The sequence below is a fragment of the Falco cherrug genome, chromosome W (assembly GCF_023634085.1).
Source record: "Falco cherrug isolate bFalChe1 chromosome W, bFalChe1.pri, whole genome shotgun sequence".
Lineage (NCBI taxonomy): Eukaryota > Metazoa > Chordata > Aves > Falconiformes > Falconidae > Falco > Falco cherrug.
In genome coordinates this window covers 6,204,185-6,225,364 of record NC_073719.1, presented here as the reverse complement: position 1 = coordinate 6,225,364, position 21,180 = coordinate 6,204,185, and the positions used below count along the sequence as shown (strand labels likewise).

The 21,180-nt window shown below is 42.9% G+C and overlaps 1 protein-coding gene across 3 annotated transcripts in view; it reads left to right on the top strand.

Moving 5' to 3' along the window:
* Positions 1 to 5,178: 5,178 nt before the first annotated feature.
* LOC129734467 (E3 ubiquitin-protein ligase KCMF1-like) overlaps positions 5,179 to 21,180 on the top strand; it is a 52,760-nt gene continuing 36,758 nt past the window's right edge. For 2 of the 3 annotated variants that reach the window (XM_055698020.1, XM_055698018.1), the window contains exon 1: positions 5,184 to 5,615. In XM_055698020.1, coding sequence (XP_055553995.1) covers positions 5,600 to 5,615 — 16 coding nt within the window. In that variant the 5' untranslated portion in view covers positions 5,184 to 5,599. Of the gene's footprint in view, positions 5,616 to 21,180 lie in introns of all 3 variants that reach the window. The other variant, XM_055698019.1, reaches the window with a different exon arrangement.

The window sequence follows — 21,180 nt, the reverse complement described above, 5'->3', positions numbered from 1 at the left end:
GCCTCTCCTGTCATGCTGTCCCCTAGACATATCTGCTCTGCCTTCTGCACTTTCATTTCTCTTCAGGTTGTAGTAACCCCCAGCAACATACCTAGCTTACAGTCCTCCTCAGTATGTTAGCAAGCCTTTTTGCAAAGACACTCTTGCCCCACTGTCAAATGTATCCCATCCCTGCTCAGTAGTCCTCACTCCTCAAACAGGGTCAAATAGTTATAGAAGTCAAACATCTATCAGTGTGATACCAGCCCCACAACCAGGTGTTGATCTGCTGAATGAATCTGGTTCTATGTGAGCCTTTCCCCTTCACTGACAGGACTGAGAAGACACCATCTGAGCTCCCATGCCCTTTACCCTCATCCCGAGCTCTGTAGTCACTCTTGATACGCTTTGGGATACCCTTGACAGTACTATTCCTGCCTACATGGAAGAACAGTATCCTAGTTTCAGCTGGGATAGAATTAATTTTCTTCTTAGTAGCTCATACAGTGCTGTGTTTTGGATTTAGTATGAGAATAATGTCAATAACGCACTGATGTTTTTATTTGTTGCTGGGTAATGTTTATACTAAATCAAGGACTTTTTGATTTCTTGGGCCCTGCCAGCGAGAGGGCTGGAGGGGCACAGGAAACTGGGAGGGGACACAGCCAGGACAGGTGACCCAAACTAGCCAAAGGGATATTCCGTACCATATGACGTCATGCTGAGTATATAAACTAGAAGAAGAAGGAAGGGGGGGACATCTGGCATTATGGCGTTTGTCTTCCTGAGTAACCCTTATGCGTGATGGATCCCTGCTTTCCTGGGGATGGCCAAACACCTGCCTGCTGATGGAAAGTAGTGAATGAATTCCTTCTTTTGCTTTGCTTGCATGCTTGGCTTTTGCTTTACCTATTAAATTGTTCTTATCTCAACCCTTGAGTTTTACATTCCTTTCCGATTCTCTTCCTCATCCCTCTGGGTGAGGGGAAGTGAGTGAGCGGCTGCATGGTACTTGGTTGCTGGCCAAGGTTAAACCACAACAAACAGGAAAGGGGTAATAGTTGGAGGGCTGGACAAACCCTGGCAGTCCCTCTGCAACATTCTGGATCCTAGCTCCTGGCAAACAACAAACCACCTAAGACATCAGGTCAAGTTGGCAGATTGATGCCTCCATCGCCTGCAAGAAGGAGTCTCCAGTAACTATCACATGCAGACAACAAGGCTTTGGCTCACCTACCTCTGAAGAATTCCTGAAGGGTTTTGTTTGTGCTCACTAGTGCCTAGAGCATTATTCCTATTCTGAAGTGCTTTGTCTCTCTGTGCCCCTGCTCTATCTGTTCTGTTCTCTGTAAAGAGTAGTTTAAGAGAATGGGGTGTGCCAAAAGGATCGGAGAGACACAAAGAAGTTTGAACATGCACAAGGGGTATGGAACCCTCCTAGGAGGCTATTCAAGGGGCATCCATCTAATCCCTGCCCCAGGGCAAAGAGGAGACCAATCTTGTGAACTGAAACAAGAAGCCCTCACGGCCGACCCAAACCACCAGAATGGCCATTGTGCTGGTTTTGGCTGGGATAGAATTACTAGTGGTCAGAGGACATCTTGGGCATAGCGATCATGAGATGATAGTTTTCAATTCTTGGAGAAGTAAAGGAAGGGGATCAACAGAACCACTACTTTGGACTTCCAGAGGGCTGACTTTGGCCTGTTTAAAGAGTCTGGTCAACAGAGTCTCTTGGGAGACAGGTCTGAAGGGTCAAGGGGTCCAGGAAGGCTGGACATTCTTCAAAGAAGGAAGTCTTAAAGGCACAGGAGTAGGCCGTCCCCATGTGCTGAAAGATGAGCCAGTGGGGAAGATCAGCTAGGCTGAACAGAGAGCTTTGGCTGGAACTCAGGAAAAAAAGGAGAGTTTACCACCTTTGGAAGAAGGGGCAGGCAACTCAGGAGGACTATAAGTAGTGATGTTATGCAGGACAAAGATTAGAGAGGCAAAAGCCCAGCTAGAACTCAGACTGGCCACTGCCATAAAAGATAACAAATAATGTTTGTACAAATACATTAGAAACAAAAGGAGAGCCAAGAATAATCTCCATCCTTTATTGCATGTGGCAGAGAACATTGCCACAAAGGATGAGGAAAAGGTACTTAATGCCTTTCTTTGCCTCAGTCTTTATTAGCAAAACCAGTCACCCTCAGGGTACTCAGCCCCCTGAACTGGAAGTCTGGGACAAGGAGCACAATGAAGTCACCACAGTCCAGGAGGAGATGGGTAGACACTGCCTCCTACAGCATTCTCCTGGAGAAACTGGCTGCTCATGGCTTGGAGGGGTGTATTCTACACTGGGTTAAAAGCTGACTGGACAGCTGAGCCCAAAGGGTGGTAGGAAATGGAGTTACATCCAGCTGGTGGCCAGTCACAAGTGGTGTTCGCCAGGACTCAGTAGTGGGCCCAGTCCTTTTTAATATATTTATCAATGATCTGGACAAGGGGATTGAGTGCACCCTCAGTAAGTTTGCAGATGACACCAAGTTGGGGGGAGGGGGGAAATGTTGATCTGCTTGAGGATAGGAAGGCTCTACAGAGGGATCTGGACAGGCTGGACCAAAGGGCCAAGGCCAATTGTATGAAGTTCAACAAGGAGAAGTGCCAGGTCCTGCTCTTGGGTCACAACAATCCCATGCAACACTACAGGCTTGGGGAAGAGCGGCTGGAAAGCTGCCTGGTGGAAAAGGACCTGGGGCTGCTGGTTGACAGCTGGCTGAACATGAGCCAGCAGTGTGCCCAGGCGGCCAAGAAGGCCAATAGCATCCTGGCTTGTATCCAAAACAGTGTGGCCAGCAGGACTAGGGAAGTGACTGTCCCCCTGTACTCCACACTGGTGAGGCTGCACCTCAAACACTGTGTTCCATTTTGGGCCCCTCACTACAAGACAGACATTGAGGTATTGGAGTGTGTTCAGAAAAGGGCAATGAATTTGGTGAAGGGTCTAGAGAACAAGTCTTATGAGGAGTGGCTGAGTGAACCGGGGTTGTTTAGTCTGGAGAAGAGTAGGCTCAGGGGGGCTCTTATTGCTCTCTACAACTACCTGAAAGGAGGTTGTAGGCAGGTGGGGGTAGGTCTCTTCTCAGAGGTTTAGATTGGATATTAGGAAAAATTTCTTCACTGAAAGGGTTGTAAAGCACTGGAACAGGCTGCCCAGGGACATGGTGGAATCACCATCCCTGGAAGCATTCAAAAAAACACGTAGATGTGGTTCTTAGGGACATGGTTTAGTGGTAGACTTGGCAGTCCTGGGTTAATAGTTGGACCTGATGATCTTAAAGGTCATTTCCAACCTAAATGATTCTATGATTCTAAACATCCTTTCTGTTTGACAGTAGAAATGAACAGAGTTGTTTTCTTGTAAGAAAACCCTATAAGAGCTCAAATGACCAAAAAGGGTTGTCTCTACAGATAGGGTTTTCATGGTGTGCTGCACTGATCAGAGACCCATTCAATGCTGCGCAACTGGGTGTTCCCAGCACCTTATAGGACATAACATTATCTATACTATCCTCTCCTTTATAGTGTTAGGACTAATAAATAGCATTTTAAATGATACATCAGAGTTTAAGTGCCTTTCTTACCAGGATCATCATGAACCAGCACCTCCTGGTGCAAAACACCCTCCTACCTCTCTACTCCCAAATCCCTCCGCTCCCCCTTATCCCCAACCCCCTTCCCCACAACCCCCTATCCCTACTTTCCACCTCTTCCCTTTCCCTTCAACCCTACACCCCTGTCTCCTCCGCTCTCCCTCTCCCTACCCTCTTACCTACTCCCCCTTCTTTTCCCTTCCCTACACCTCCTTCTGTCTCACTTCCTGTCCCCCTCCCTACTACCCCTCCCCATTTTCCCCATCTTTCTCTTACCCCTCCCCCTTCTCCCCACCCTTTCCTTCCTTCCCCCTACCACCCCTCCCCCATCTGATCCATTCTTCCCCCCCCTCCCATGATAGATGTTTTACCTTTACAATTTCTTCTCTAGACTAATGTCTTTTCGCAAAAGACAAAAAGTTGCAGGGAAAGCAAATAAAATTCTGCAAGTCACAAACTTTGCTTTTTCATCATTCTTTATAAGGTTCTGCCTCCCCCCTTCCAAACTATGTGGCTCTCACTTCTCAGCACGTCACGGTAATCAGGCACCCTGCTGCTATCTTAATCCTCTTATGGGAAAGCTCCTGCAGCAGTCAGGAGCTGTGCAAGGTTTGGAGCTCCTCCTCTGCATTCTGAAACACACAACCCTGTCCTTTGGAGCCTAACACTAGTAAGAGGCAGAATGAAAAAAAAATGCACAGAAAAGTATGGGAATATCCCACTAAAATGGCTTAGTTCACCTATGATAAATCAGTATGTTACTGTGGCCACAAGGTCACCCTCTCCACCTCTCAGCACTTCACAGCCTAAGCAGAAACACTGAGAATTATCAAGACTAGGTAAAACTCACACATGTGCAATATGGCACCTGTTGCAGGCAGGCTGGCATTTACCTTTCTCGACTGATTAAGAGGTTACCCGAGCACCCTCAGCATTGCAGGAGTCAGGCAGCCAGGATGGGGCAGGAAGCACCAGGACCTGTCAGATTCATCACTATTTGCTACACCTCCTCGAATTAGAAAGGGTTTTGCAAGCCATACTGGAAAGGAGAGGGAATGGGAAGTACCATGAACCACCTCGCTGAACTTGTCCCCTTCTTCAAGGCTGCTCTCAGGTTGCTGCAATTCCTTGCTCTCTGGCATCCTTACTAGGGGATGAGGGAGGAGATCTCCGTGCACCCGCAAAGGTTTAGCCTCACCGCTACAGCAGTGTGTTCTACAACAGGGGCGAGCGGGGAGACGCTTCTCTCCGCCTCCCGCGGCACGCGGGCAGTTGTCAGAAGCCGAAATGGTGGAGGAGGCTGTGCCTTTGGTGGAAAGACAGCAGTCTTTCCTAGTTTAGAGGAAGAAGGGAAGAGCCCCATCTAGTACACGTAAACTATGCCCAATCCCACAGCTTTCCCTGCGTTGGGTGGTGCCGATCCTCCTTTCCATTGGCTGTGTATTTCTCTTCCTTCCTGTGTGCAGTAGCAGCGGCTATTGGACAGAGAAGGAACGAAGAAAAAAAAAAAAAAAAAAAGAGAGAGAGAAAGACTTTAAAAATAAAACACAGATGGAGAAGGAAAGAAACTGGGAGACATTAAGCTTAGGACGGGAAAGAGCTGAAGGGTGCAAGAAGGAGTTATTGTTCTTACAATAACAGAAAAGGGAACAGAAGTGGGGACTCAGGAAGAGGGGTGTAGATTAAAGCGGCGGAAGAGGAAGAGGGGCCTAAGATTCACCGTATCGCGGCGCCTGGGAAGTTATTGCTGGTGGATCCGCCCCTCTGAGGGAGGGAGAGGCAGGCTGGCTAGCCGGCCGGCGCCGCTGGAACAGATATCTCTTTGCTTCCTTCCTCCCCCCCCCCCCCCCCCCCCCCCTTCACCTTTTTGTTGCTTGTTCGCTTGGCGGTCAGTCCGTAAGGAGGGAGGGACCTAGGTTAAAGCGACGCCCGAGCAGCCTAGTAGGAGCCTAGGGACAGGCTCGGGCTGCAGCCTCAAAATTAGGATGTCCCGACATGAAGGTGAGAGACCCAAGTCCGCGGGGGGGCGGGGAGGGAGGGGGGTGTCGGGATCAATCGGAAAGAGATGTCCTTGAGCCCTGTACGGCGTTAGGGCCTCGCGTGTTGCCGTGTGAGGTGGGTCAACATGGCGGCGCCGTCGCTGAGAGCGAGGTCTGTGGAGTCGCTTGCGAAAAGTGGTTGTGGTGGGAGGAGGAAGGCGGCTGCCAGGCCTCGCTTTGCAGTGTCGCGGGAGGAGAGGTGGTGGCTGTGGCCGTTACGAGTAGGCTCCTAGGCCCCGAGTCCCTTTTCTGTCGCCACTAAACATGCACGCCAGGCCTGTGCTCACTGAGTTTGAAGGGCCTGCTACAGCTTGAAGTAGGCCTATTCACCGTCACCCCTCACTAGCCTGCCACTCGGGCCTTGGCTTGCCCCGGACAAGGAGTGTGTCCGAGGCAGATAATAGAGGGGAGGAGACAGGAGAGCTGTTTATTTTCACTCCTCTTACTTCACTGTTTGAAGGACGGGCCTGAGACATGGGTCTGGAGGAATCTGTTTTGGGGGGAAAGGAGGAAGGTGTAAGGGGGGTGGGAAATGTGTGTCAGGGTGGCTTGCTGATGTGTCTTGGGAGTTGTGAATGGCACGATGTGAAGGAAGAAGGGGCGCAGGAGGGGAAGGGGAGGCAGGTTTGGCATGATATGCTCCCTGTGACGATGGGAAGTACCCCCAGGTTTCTTAGGGTAGGGAGAAAGAAGAGAAGGGACCGTAGGCATAAAGCATGGGAAGAATAGTATTTGAGGGGAGGCGATGCAAGGAGAGGTGGCCTGGTATCCAGGGGAATTGGATTGGGGTGTGGTTTGCTTTGGTATAATGAAGGGTGGGTGGGTATGTGCATGGTAGGTGCAGAAGGAACTCATGCACATAATTGGCTGTGGTGTTGGGATTGGGAGAAAAAGTTTATAGAATGTTCATGGCCTTGTTCATGTGTAGTTTGTATTTTGATAGCTTTGGCAGGTTGAGAAGTAATGTACATTTTTTGTATTTTAAAGAGGAAACATGCTGATGTAGCAGCAGCTTTTGTAGAGAGGTCACCATACAATTGTTTTGTGTGTTTGTTCTTCTGTATTTTATTTTTTTATGGGTAAGTGAAGTGAATAGTTAAGGATTAATTAAAAGTGAGAAGAATGGAGAGGAAAATGAAAGAGGGAAATTTATGTAGTGAGAAGTCGTGTATGATATTTGTAAGGAAACTTGCTTGGTTTTCTGCCTTTTCTTACTGGTAGTTACACTAGTATAACATATTACATAGAAGTTCTTCCTTGTATCTTAAAAGGATAATATTTTGTTCTGTTAGGAACCTGTCTCCATATATAATTTTGATTCTCCTAGAGCTGTGAGAATAATCTTTTTTAAAAGGAATGAGATATCTTTATTTAATCTTAATGTTTTGAAAGCAATGTGCTAGAAGACTTTAATGTTTGGGAATAATAATACTGAGTTCTAGATGGAGGGTTGGTAGCTTGATGTTGAACTAGAGTATGATGGTTATTCAGCATTTTGTTACTGTGTGTGCTTGCCTATCTAAGACCAGTCTTGCCTGAATCTACTAACCCTTTTTTCTAGTAAAGGTACCAAAGCCTCATGGTTCTACTCTGATTAAGATGTGGTTTTGTGTGTGTGGTTTTTGTTTGGGGTGTATATGTATGTTGGTGCTTTTTCCAGAGGGTGGGTGGGGTTGTTGGATTATCCGCATCCTATGTAGATAATGAGGCAAATGCTAAAAGCAGTGAGTAAAAGAAGGGTTAATAAAAAGTTTTTTGTTTGTGGCTTTGTTGGAGAAAATACTCTGTAAACTGCTGCTTTGATAGATATCCATGGTATGCTATTTAAAGCAGGGTAGTATGATGTGACTTGTTAGATTGCACTGGTTAAAGCTACAAAAGTGGTATGATGCATTGTTCAGTGTTGTGAAATTTTAATAAAGGAGAATTATCAAAAGTGGTTTTGATTGATAGAGGTTACATTTTGAGGTCTTTCTAGTGGATGCTAGGTTTTGTTTATAGCATGGGGAATAATAGGTTTTTTCTCAGTCTTTTCATCAAAATCAAAGTATGGAAATAATGTAAAATATGGTTTTGTTAAAAATTGGAAATGGGTATATCAATGTTCTTTGAAGTTACATGTTTTTAAAAATGAAAACATCTTCTAAAACTGTTGATGGTAATGTTACATTGTTGACATATTTTTATATAAAGAAGGAAAAACCTCATAAAAACTGAAAAGATATAAAGCTGCAGCAACAGTTGTACTTTGATAGGTTGTTTTTTTTTATAGGAACCTGGTTTGTCTTGTTTTCTTAATGTTTTTATTTTATTCCACTTTTAACATGTTTTAAGTGTTAAGTTTATTTTAGTTATAAAGTTAGAATAAGTTGCCTTGATATAGGGTCTGTGGTTAGCTGAGAGTTCTTAATCTGTAAGTTGATGGAAGTTGTTTTTGCAAGGATAAGGTATAGGAGAAAAGTGAGTTTTGAATATGTTAATAAATTGTATCTCTGCTGTGTGCGTTTTGTCAAAATAGCTTGGTTTTGCAAGAATCAGTTTTGTCATGGGGAAGGATGTATTTGAGAAGATAAATACTGGAGAACTTGGAATTCAAATGTCTCGGGGCTCTTAAGTGTCTGATGGAGGTATAAGCTTACTTTTCATCAGTCTCTTGGTAATTTTCTTTGCTTTATGACAAGAAATTAAGTCATGTTGTGGTTCAGAAGTTGGTTGGGAGACGGGAAAAGAGAGGAGAATTCAACCGTTGACTGTTTAATACCTTCAGAAATGGAACTGGTATAGAACTTTATCCAGCGAGTGGAGAATGTGGGGAAAGGGAATAGTGGGATAGAAATGTTTGCAAATAAGACAGTTATTTGAGCTAGGGGTGACTAGAAGGTCTTCCAAGGAACTTTAGAAAGAGCTAAATAAGCTCTCAATAAGCAGTGCTAGATGAGTGAAATTAACTTGTGTTTAAAGGAAAACAATAGGGAGAAATTAACTTTTCAGGTACCTTAAAGTGTCTACTTCAGCGGTATCAACTTGGGGAAGGTTGTGGGGTATCACTGTAGATAATCATGCTTTTGTTTTTACTGCTACTGTTTGTTGGTAAGATGAAAAATGTTACTGCATTCATGAAGCTGTTCAGCAAGATTGTCAAATTGAGCACTCTGGAGTCGGGATGTGCCAGAGCTAGCTTGTGCAGAGAAACCTAATTCAGCCCTCTTTGAATACATGCACTATGAAATTACATAGCTGCATATTATCTGTTGCACTCTGCCTTGTCAGTGGTGTATAGGGAAGGAGGCTGTTGTATATAGGGGAGGACTAGATGAGGCATTATAGAAAGGATTTATTTTTGTGATGTTGATAGTTGAATTTTGCTGTGGAAAGCTGGATTCATTCCTTCCTCTTCTATGGAGTTCTTAGGAAATGCCAGGCAAATCACTTGGACAGGAGTTTACAGGTGGCTACTATCTGTGTGCTGCTTGTTTCATGAAGGCCCAACTGAAAATTCTGGGTGTTCAAAGCTGCAACTAATACCTGTAAATCAGTGGCTTTTCTCCTATTTTAGTTCTTAGGAATGTTTTGACCAAAACATCTAATCAAAATGCATTATTGGCCTAGGGAACTTTAACTAGGTGGACAAATGTGATAGTTAAAGTCTGTGAAAATGTGTCATAAGACCAACAGTTAAATTCAGGCAGCACTGTCAGATTTCAGTATAATAGTGTTATAAAATTTATAACATATAAAAAAGTTTATAATATAAACTATTGTATGCAGCTTGAATCCCCTCCAAACAACTCAAGAAGTGATGTGACTGGGGGGAGGGGGGGAAGGAGACAAAAGACTACTGCATGAATAAAGACTGAAAAAAATCCTTATCTTCAAGGTTGACAAAGAGAATCTAAAAAGAATGAATAGCTTAAATAATACAGATGAAGAGTGCCTATAACTTTTGCTTATTGTAATACAAGAACAGGAGGTTATACAATTAAAGAGGCTGATTCACAACTGATGAACAGAAGTGCTTTTTCACACCGTAACTAGACTGTGCAATACTTTTTCCACAGAAAAAGTTATACCACCTGGTTTCTAGTTTGAAGGATTAAAACTTTGGATTCTATCTCAAACCTAATATTTCATGTCTCTTAATTGAGACTAAAAGGTTGCTGTGTAGAGAATCTAACGTCTGATATTCTGTGATGTTCCTACAACCTTCCATGAATAGTTGAATCTCTGATCTGAACTCATGTTAATTCCTATGTTCTTATGTAAATATGATCCTTAACGTCATTCACGTGTATTGGGTTTATGCGGCAAGGTTTTGGTGGGGGGGCTCCAGGAGTGGCCTCAGTGAGAAGAGACAGGGCTGCCCATGTGCTGGACAGAGCTGGCTCTAGCTGGCTCTGCAAAGGACCCATCACTGGCCAAAGCTGAGCCAGTCACTGAAGCTGATGGCACCTCTGTGAAAACAAATTTAAGAAAGGGTAAAAATGCTGTGCAGCAGTGTGTGTAAGAAACAGGGGAGGGGAGTGAAAGTGTAAGAAACAATCTTGCAGACAACAAGGTCAGAATAAAAGGAGAGGGAGGAGGTGCTCTGGATGCTATAGCAGGTATATTTCCCTGCAGCCTATGGAGAGGAATGGGAACAGACCAGTGTTGGAACCTGTCGAGAGGACCACAATGGAGCAGGCTCTAGGAAGGAGCTGTGGCCTGTGGAGAGAATCTGGTGCAGGAGTAGGCTAGTGGCGGAAACTGCAGCTTATGGAGAGGACCCCATGCTAAACAGTCTTTTTTCCCTGAAGGACTGCAGTCTGTGGAGAGGACCTGTGCTGGAGCAGGAGAAAAGTGTGAGGAGGAGGAGTGGCAGAGAAAAACTATTATGAACTGACTGCAACCCCCAATTCTGTCTCCCTCCTGTGTGTCTCTATTTGGGGGAAGAAGTAAAGAGTTGGGAATGGAGGAGTGAAGCTGAACCTGGGAAGAAGTGTGGAGGGGGAGTGGTTTAGTTTTTTGGGCTTGTTTCTCGCCATCCTACTTTATTGCCAATTAAAAAATATTTTTCCCAAATCAAGTCTTTCGCCTGTGTCAGTAATTGGGAAGTCATCTCCCTATCTTTATCTCCACCCACAAGCTTTTTCATCCTATTCCACACCCCTGCCCCTCCTTGACCTCTTGAGGGGGAGTGAGAGTGTCTGGGTGGCTATCTGGTAACCAATTGAGGTTAATCCACCACAACACGTTTGTTTCAAAGTTAATTATGATAACACTGTGATAAAGTAACAATGAAATAAAGTAATTTTGAATTTCTTTCAGTGCAGGGTATAGTGACATGCTCAGTAGTTTCACTGGTTTCCAGTATGTGTAAACGAATTTTTTGGTTTTGAGCTATTTCATGAAGCTTTATTTTGTGTAAGCTCAACAACTGTCTAGAGCCTAAAAGCGAGTGAGGTCTCTGCAAAGTTAAAATACTGTTTTTTCCCTCATAGAAGTGGCTTCAGCTTTCCTTATCACTTGCGTAAGTGGTCCTCATTCATAGAGTTCAGAAGTGAGTACAAGCAGTTGCTTGACTCGTACCTTTTGCAGTCTTTGGTTGAGGTTGGAGCTCTTTTTGAACATGAAGAAAACCCTCAAGATACTTTGAAAAGTGACTAGGTTTGTTTAAACTAAAGATGTCTTTACCTCTGTGAAACATTTGAGTTTCTCTACAGATTCATGGTAGTGTGGCAGGAAACTGGTAGTAGCTTCTGTGAATAAATATATGGGCATGTGCAAGTGTGCTAGAAAGCCTTCAGTATTATTTGGGGTCTGGACATAAGTGTCTTGGAGGTATCCAACTGGATAGATATGATCTAAACTGCTTTATTAGTGGTGACGTCTGGATACCTATCTCAAATATCCCAGCCCCAGAAGCAGCGGATCATAGGAGTTTCTCAAGGTTGAAAATGTATTAAGAGATATTAGTAGAAGGACTCATTGTGTACTTGTCAGTAACTTCAATCTTTGCTGAGGAAAAAAATTATTAAGAAGCATTCAGGTTTATTTCCTACACATTTATTGCATAATTTATGTATTTCTGTGTACGCTGGTGGTATTTTTTTTACTTGGGTGGATCTTGAAATTGCTGGGAGTCTCAATACGGACTCAACTGGACTTCTATGATTATTAGAAAGTTCTTGTAGCCAGACAACAGGTTCATTTATGGCAGGTTTCATTCTAAATTTGACTATGGAAAGGTAGGTGTCTGAAATAAAAATTCAAGGTGCCCTTTAAGAAGGGCACCAAAGCTTTGGCAATGTAAGCCATAGAGAACAACCCTTTGCAGTTTAAACTTTTAAAACACACACATACGACCTTAAGAGTGTGTGTGAACTACCTTGTATACATCTTAATTCTGTCTTCTGCTATTGTATGTATTGCCCATGTAAGATGAAAATATCAACAAATGTAAGTTGACTGCTGTACAGATAGAATGCTCGTCCCCAGACTCTTACTCCTGCTGTAAACCATGACAATCTTTCATCTTATAGACTTGTAATTGTAAACTATATTCATTAAATCAACTGCAGATTTATTAAGTTGAATTGGGAGCTGGGTGGTATCAGTTAATTCCTAAAGACTTTAGATATGTTTCCTAGCACGCTTTTCCCTTGGTTATTTTCAATTTCAGAGAATTCTAAGGATGAAAAGCTTTTTGCCCTGTGTTTTTTTGGATACTGAAAGTGGAATAGATGCAATGATCTGCAAAATGTTCTCTTTCGGGTCTCTTGTTATAAGGTCTACAAATCTGTCAAACTACTTGGTAGGCAGGACCCAACAGTATAAAAAAAAAACAAACCAAAAACTTCCAGGATAAGGAAGACTTGGTGCAAGGAGCTGAAAAAGCAATATGAAACCTTCTTATAGAAGAGTGCTTTATAAGTAAAGGATGTTCTTAGAGTAGTTCTGTGATCCTCATGGGTCAAACTATTAGTGGTAGGTGTTGCTGTCGATGTTATTCCAGATAGCTGTCTGAAGGAACAGGGGATCTGCAGAGCACAGGTTATTAGGCTTAACACATGGTGGCATATAAAAGAAATCATATTTAAATGGTGTTTTGACATATATGGGCATGTTTTATAGTCTGTAATGGTGTGAGAAAATAAATTATTCAGTCTTTTACATAACGGAGAATCAGGGCTTTGCTGGTTCCTTGTAATATAGAGCTTAGTTACTCTTTTGTTTCTTGTATTCTGGAAGCAGGAATGATTTAAGTGGTGTGAAAAGAAAGCTGAATAAGGAGCTCATCTCTGATAGGATTGTTGAAAAACATGTAAAAATACAAGTCTATTCAGGAATGAAAAAAAACCACCAACAAACCTCCCTCAAAAAAAACCCCAACAACCAAAATGGAACCACTTTGAAATAATTGGTTGGGGGTACAGAACTCTGAATTCTGGCTTGGAGGGATGCCACAATGGCAGTTTTCTGAGCAACTGCATCAGATCAGCAGCTAATGGCTTCTGTTTGTGATGCTTGCATTGAATTTCATGTTAAACTTGTTCCAGACATGTTTTTCCCCTTTCTTCATATGTTCTTTTTGTTAATGTTTTTGAAGTCAATGGAATTTTTTAACTATGTAGGATAATGTGTTAAACCTCTCTAGACTGCAAGAAGTTGCCTGCGTTCTTTTTTGTGGCACTAAGGACTTGAATCTCAGCTGTGTGATGCAGTTACAGTAGTCTATGCTGCTTTAGTTTTTTTGGTTAAAATGAGGCAGTACTTTTGAATTTAGATTTATATAGTTCAAGGAGAGAAAAAAACCCCAACAACTTAGAAGTTCAGGATGCTAGAGAAGTTGCATATGAACAATAGGGTTGAGAATACTTCTGTTGTCTACCTGTGGTTGTTCTAAGGCCTCTGCAAATGTTGCAGAAAAAAAGCAGACTTGTTAATAAGCTCTAACTTGAAAAAGCTTGAGCTATTTTTGTAAGAAAAGCATTCTGTGGTCGGTATTACAGCTACTACACTAGGGCCTTTGCTGTATTATACCTCTCTTTCTTTGACAGGGTAATGCAGGATTAAAAAAGTATTGGACATCTGTTGGTATTGACAGGAGGTGTTGGTATGAGGGTGCTGAGCTGTTTTTGAATTTGTGTTCTGCAAAGCTATGTTGCCAGTGCTGTAAGGTAGTGACTGCTATGGTGTGTGTGGCAGAATGTAGGAGGAGAGCAATTCATCCTTTAGAATCTCCTGCAGGAGCCAGGGTGGGCTAACTCTCTATATAGAAAGCTCATAAAAGATGTGAAAATAAGTGTAGAGTAGTACTAGGAATATAGAGGTTCTGTGCTACAGGTAGACTTATTCTAGGCTAGAGCACACCCCAAATGCCACCTTCTTAAAAGTTTCTCTGAAATTAATTGATGGAATATCAAGTTCATGTATGTGTGTACATAATTTCCTAGAATAGAAAACTGCTGTCTTGATGTGGTAAACTAGTAGGGTGATACAGTTGTACTTTTCTGTGATGTGCATTCTTAAAAGGAAACTTGAGAATACAGCACACAGGTGAGACCCTCATATGTGCAACATCAAATCAAAGAATGGTTTGGGTTGGAAGGGACATTAAAGATAATCTAGTCCAACCCCCCTGCCATGGGCAGGGACATCTTTCACTAGATAAGCCTCATTCAACCTGGCCTTGATCACTTCCAGGGAGGGAGGGCATCCACAACTTCTCTGGGCAACCTGTCCCAGTGTCTCACCACCTTAATCATAAAAAAAAATAATAAAAAAATCCTTCCTTATGTCCAATCTTATCTATCCTCTTTCAGTTTATTAACCCTTGTCCCTTGTCTTGTCACTACAGACCCTGGTAAAATGTCTGTCCCCACCTTTCTTATAAACTTCCTTTAAGTATTGAAAGGCTGTAATAAGGTCTCCCTGGAGACCTTTCTTCTCCAGGGTGAACAACCCCAACTCCCAGCCTTTCTTCACAGGTGAGGTGTTCCAGCCCTCTGATCATTTTTGTGGCCCTCCTCTGGACCCATTTTAACAGGTCCATGTCTGTCTTGTACTGGGGACCCCAGAGCTGGACACAGTATTCCAGGTGGGGTTTTGTGAGAGTAGAGGGGCAGAATCACCTCCCTCAACCTGCTAGCCACGCTTCTTTTGATGCAGCACAGGATACAGTTGGCTTTCTGGACTGCAAGCACACAATGTCAGCTCACGTCCAATTTTTCATCCACCAGTATATCCTCAAATCCTCCTTTGCAGGGCTGCTCTCAATCCGTTCAGCCCCAGTCTGTCCTGATACTGTGGATTGCCCTGACGGGGTGCAGGACCTTGCATGTGGCCTTGTTGAATTTCACGAGGTTCCCGTGGGCCTGCTCCTCAAGCCTGCCAAGATCCCTCTGGGTGGCATCCTTCTCTCTAGCAAATCAACTGTACCACTCAGCTTGGTGTCATCTGCAAACCTGCTGAGGGTACACTCAATCCTGCTGTCTATGTCATCGATGAAGATATTAAACAGTACTGGTCCCAGTACAGACCCTTGAGGGACACCTCTCTTGTTACTGGTTTCCACTTGGACATTGAGTCGTTGACATCTTATGTGCATCCTATGTTTTTAAAGAAGGTGCTAACTATTGGAGGTGTTTCATGTGAGGGTGAGCATTTCCTCACAGGCATCTGATGATGGTCTCAGCTCAGGAAAGACATGGACCTGTTGGAGTGGGCCCAGAGGAGGGGCACAAAAATAATCAGAGGGCTGGAACACCTCTCCTGTGAAGACAGGCTGAGAGAGTTTTGGTGGTTCAGCTTGGAGAGGGCTCCAGGGAGACCTTATTGCAGCCTTTCATTACTTAAAGGGAGTTTATAAGAAAGGTGGGGACAGACTTTTTTTAGTAGGGCCTGTAGCAATAGGACAAGGGACAATAGTTTTAAGCTAAAAGAGGGTAGATTCACAATAGATATAAGGAAGAATTTTTTTACAGTGAGGGTGGTGAAACAGTGGAACAAGTTTTCCAGAGAGGTTGTAGATGCCCCATCCCTGGAAACATTCAAGGTCAGGTTGGATGGGGTCTAAGCCACCTGACCTGGTTGGAGATGTCCCTGCTCATTGCAGGGGGTGTTGAACTTGATGACCTTTAAAGATCATCTCTTCCAACCCAAACCATTCTATGACATATTGGAGTGAGTCCAATGGGGGCCACCAAGACAGTTGGAGACTGGAGCATGTGATATGTGAAGAGAGACTGAACAAACCCAGATGTCTTGAAGAGAAGGCTCAGGGAGATCTCCTTGCTGTCTAAATACCTAATGGGAGGGAGTAGAGAAGATGGAGCCAGCCTCTTCTCAGAGGTGTGCAAGGATAGGACAAGAAGAAAGGGGCAATGAGTTGGAACATGTTAAATCCTGATTAGATATAAGGAGAAACCTTTTTCCCCATGAGGGTGGTTAAATGCTTGAACAGGGTCCCAGAGAGGTTGTGATATCCTCATCCTTGGAGGTATTCAAACCTCAACTGGGCAAGGCCCTGTGCAATCTGCTCTCATTGGCCCTACTTTGAGTAGGGGGTTAGACCAGAAACCTTCAGAAGTCCCTTCCACATAAGTTATTCTGATTGCATCAACTGTGATCCATAGGTCAGTGATGGCTCTTACCTTTACATATAACAATACTTTTTTGTCACTTGTTTTTACTAATTTCCTTGTGTTAGCGTACTGTTAGGGAGGAATGTTCAGGCACTTTGTTGAGAAATAGGTCTGAGGCATGTAAAAATGATTCAAGACTGGAAGGGGAACATACTGTGGTATATTTTAGATACTTCCTGTGTATGACAACAGGAAAGAAATTAGAAATTATGAATCGTGAAGCCAACGGGGTGACCCTTGCTTATGAGACCAAGAGAAAGCAAGATGGATGTGTGGTATGTCGGGCTGTGTATTTGGGGAAAGCACAAGCCAGTAGCTAAGAAGCACGTGCAGTGGTGAGTGAAAGAAGGGGAGGAGAAGAATGCAACAAGTTTAAAGCTTGACTGAAGTAGGCATGAAAGTTCTTGTACATTCTTTATTATAAAAGCCTCAAATCCCATATTAAAGACTACTTTCTCTATTGCTTTTCCTTGTAAGCAGTTGTAGTTTCTGTGGGTGTGTTATCTGACTGAAAAGAGGTTCTCTGTGAGGATGAGTGGGAGTGGTTGTGAAGTCATTCTCTTTGTTGTTTCCATTGTAAGACCATGTTTGAGAATTCCTGAAGGTAGAACATGGGTAATACTTAAATGATCCAGTGTAGGTTTTTTTCTTATGTTCTACTATAACATTTTTCAGTACACTTGTATTTGGGTTTAAAGAAACCCTTATTTTTGCAAATCAGATCATTGTCTGGGTATGAGACCTGCTGAGAGTAGTCAAAAAGAAAGGCTTTCCTTATTGCCGTGCAGACTCTGGGGGATGGGGGGTGTGTGTGTGTTCTGCCTTCAGGGATATAGTACTCGGGATGCAGGGGAAGAGCATTTTGGTGTTGTGCAAGACTTAGTATGGGGTATTTAGGGGAAGGCCCAAAGGCAAGGGAAGGGAGGTATAGAGGTGAACTGGAGAGGAATAAGCATGGGAAAATAGTGGAATAAGGGGATAAAAGGCCCAGTCACGTGTAAACAGGTTGCTTATCATTACATTTGCCTGGCCATGCCCTGTGCTTGATCAACACAGTCTAACCTGTCTTATTAAACTCCCTATTTTTCCTAGGTGAGGAGTTTCTCTATTTTGTGTGCATGTGTGTGTATGGAGGTCTGAATGCCAGCAACTGGAGAAAGGGCCTCATAAGCCTGAGGTCCCAGCAACTGGAGTGCCTTCCAGTTGTTTGAGCGCATGTAATAGCCAGTAAACTTCAAGCCAGACTAGCCAGAAAGTAGGATGAGAGGCTTGTGAGCCAGGTATCGGAGAGGTGGTAAGTCTGGGTCAGTTACTGGCAAGGCTACAGGGTCTGAGACACAGCTACTGGCCATAAGTCCAGATGAGCTACCAGAGACACCTATTTGTGTGTGTCGAGCAGCTGGAAGACCAGGGGATCCAGGGGCCAGCTACTGGATACACTGTCTAAGGCCAGTTACTGGAGGAATCCACGGTATATGTGTGTGTAGGTGCATGAGGTCTGAGTACCCGCAGCTGGAGTGTGCCTGCATGCCTTGGGAGTTCGCATGCCTAGTTGCCAGGAATGGGGGAGACTAGGGATCTAGGGGCCATACTGTGTGTGTATATATATACGTATGTATTTTCCTTTAACAGGATTTCATCCTGATCAGCCAGAGAGAGGAACAGGTCATTGGTGCTGTTTGAGAGAGTGTTATCCCAAATCTGGGTTCTTTACCTGGTGTGCAAGAGCCAATCCACACACAGAGCCAAGATACTTGTTTATTGCATGTCTGCAGAGATGGGTGCTAGGTGGTAAATCCACAAAGCTAGCACACTTCTTAACGCATAGCAGAACTCTTTATACACTTTAAACAATTGTTTACAATTATGTTTAGTTGCACTTAATTCTCACTGGTTCTTATGAGCCTCGTCTCCATTTAAAGGTACAGTGGTTGGTGTTTTTTCCCACCCTGCATGTTCTGTGGGGAGGTGGCTTTGTCAGTAGGGGGCTCTCTTTGCTCGGGGGTGGATCTTTTACTATGCTAATTAGGATAGTTCTCACAGTTCCAGGAATTTACTGTTTGGTCTCCTTAAACTCAAGGAGAACCAAATGGTTATCTTGTGCCCCAGCTTGAGGTATTTATGGTGTCTGTTCCTTCTCCCAAGGCCGTGCTTAGTTAACTGCTTGTAAGGATTTAACTAACATCCTCTGTTTTTCAAATTCTTTCTTGTTTTTCACTATAGATATTTACTTCCCCCCCCCCCCCCTTTTTCTTTTTAAAAGTAAATAATTCTTATATCAAGAGTGCTGCTGCATTTTTCTGTCAGTGTTGATCTGTGTGGCTGGCTTTGTGTGTATGTATTGTAGCATGTGTGCCTATTTGGAAATACATGCTCACTCAGTCTTGCTACTCTGCACCTGGGGGTATGGCACTGTGGTAGCCTTGCCTTTACTGAGCTACCAGCTTCAGCACCTCCTAACAGAGTGTACCTTTTAAATAAATAGTAAATTTCCACATAACTGTGTGTAAAGGTAAGAGTTTACAAGGAAAATTCATTTGTACTGTTGCCAGATGGGTTAAATAATCAGTGGCTGAAAGAAAAAGCTTGGTTAAGTTTATAAAAGTATGAGTTAAGGTGAAGGTAGTCTGTCTGCTCAACTGAACCATACTATTTAATTCTCTGAAGCCTAAGCAGGTATATCACTTTGTTTCCATTGTTTGCTTTGCTTTCTCCTTTTTTGTCACTCTTCTGTGTGTGTTTTGTTGTGTGGATTAAGGCAAGTTCTTAAAAAACTTCAAAGATTTTCTTCAGAATGACAACCCTTAAGCCCCACAGGATTTGACAGACAACTTTCAGTCCTTATATTCCCCCCCCCCCCCCCCCCCCCGTCTTCTCCCAAGTTGAATCTTTATTGTCCTTTTCACAACTACAAAAATCTCAGGACCTTGATCTCATGCTGTTAAGTAAGAAACTTCATCATTGATTTTAATGAGTGCAGGACTTGGATGCTGCTATTAATATTTTCTTGCACTTGTTATTGTTTAGAGCTCTCCTCAGTTCAAGTAATTTCTGTAGAATTCGTGTGCTGTTTACCAATTTCCAAACTAACAGAAATGTTAAGTAAGACCACACAGTGCCAATTCTTATGCTGCCATGTAAGTCTGTCTGTGCTGATACAATGCCTTGCTATTTACTTAAATTACTGTATTTATAGTAGTTTAGCAACCTTTCATGTGCTGGTGTTTGAAGACTACATTATCTTAATTGAAAGATAAGGCTACTGAGACAATGTCAGATATTTAATGAAAACAAAGTCTGCTTGATTAAAAGTCCTTGCATTGTCCGCTAAGTTTGTGTTTCTGTTTTATGAGATTATTAGGTATGAAAAAACTTTTATTGTAAATAAGTTTTGCTTACAGCTTATGACTTCTGTTATCTTCTAAATGTTTAGATAGGTATCTTCTAAAAATATTAGATTTAACCTAACTTTTTCTTAAATGCAAAGGCCTATCCATAGTCTGAATACAGGTATGTCTGTGTGCTGTAGGAGAGAGTGCTTCATTAATAGTTCTTTGAACTAACTCAGAGAAAAGTAGACTATAATCATAAAGAGACTGATTAGGGCATCAGGCATAAAGGATAAATTTTGGATGGTCAGTATTACTAATGTAGAGTTCTTTGCTTATTCAACTCTGAAAAACATGGTTTGTGTCTCTTGCAGTGTTTTCTGGAAGTTGTAAAGCTAGTGAAAAAATGTATCTAAGACAGCAAATAAAGTGTTACTCTTGGAGATTTCAGCAGTAGCTTTTCTCCAGTAATGTGAATTGAGCAATTGCATGTTGCTAAACAAATTAAAGCATTCTTGAGATGAAGTATTCTGCATCTGTTTTATCTAGATGAGTTGCCTGGGAATCCTATAAGCATTTTAAAATTATCATCTCCTCTATGGTTGCTTTCTGAATTTGACATAAGGGTGTCCAGTTTTTTGTCTGTTTTTCTCTCTAAGTGGATAGAAGCTTGCTCTTCACTAGAGCTGAGACTGGGAAGTATTCATCCTGGCTCGTCAGGAATATAGTTGTATTAGATTGAATGATTTATTTTTTTTTTGAGGGGGGTGGGGTGGTGGTGGTGTCAAATGCTGTCTAGAGAGCAGGTCCTGTTTTCAAGTGTCGAACTAGAGGAGTCTCCGATTCATGTGCTTGGTGCCCCAGAGGTATACTTGAAAAGCTGAAAGCATCTGCAGATTTGCATGTGAATCTTTAGAACTGATTTATTTTATTGGCATACTGAGAGAGTGTATATGTTTAGTATTGGCAGAAACTGATCCACCTAAAGTGTTTTGATATAGAACCTGTTCTGGTCTACTTCAGTATAAATGGGTAATGTTTACAAATACTTCTCTGGGTTAAAATATATTGTATCCTCTCAGTGGCTTGGTTCTTATGATAATCAACTTGATAACATCAGTAGTTTAGTGATTTGTGGGATTGGGGAGGGGACACAAAGTTCAGTGAATTTAATCACTTGTTTGAATATAACCTTGTATTGAATAAATTTTTAAAAAAATAAACTGCATTCTCTGGGTCTACTAGTAATCTATGTTATGACATCCACCTAGGATTGTAAGAAATCTTTGGCCAACAGACTGTTCCACCTAGAGTGGTAGTGAAACTGCTTCACTGATTTAAAAGGGGAAAATTAAGCACTTTGTGTTTATACTCGGATTGCAATCTTAGGCCTTGTAGCATTGGTGTTAGTTGTGGCATGCCCTCTCCTGGTATGATAGATGTACTCAGCGATTCTTTTTGCTTCAGTTCTCACTGGCAATCTCTCTCTCTTCCCACGTTTCAAGCCCCTGAATCTCAAAGCAGGGATGGGGAACACCCCCACCCCCCATCGCAAGGAAAGATCAAGTTTAAGACT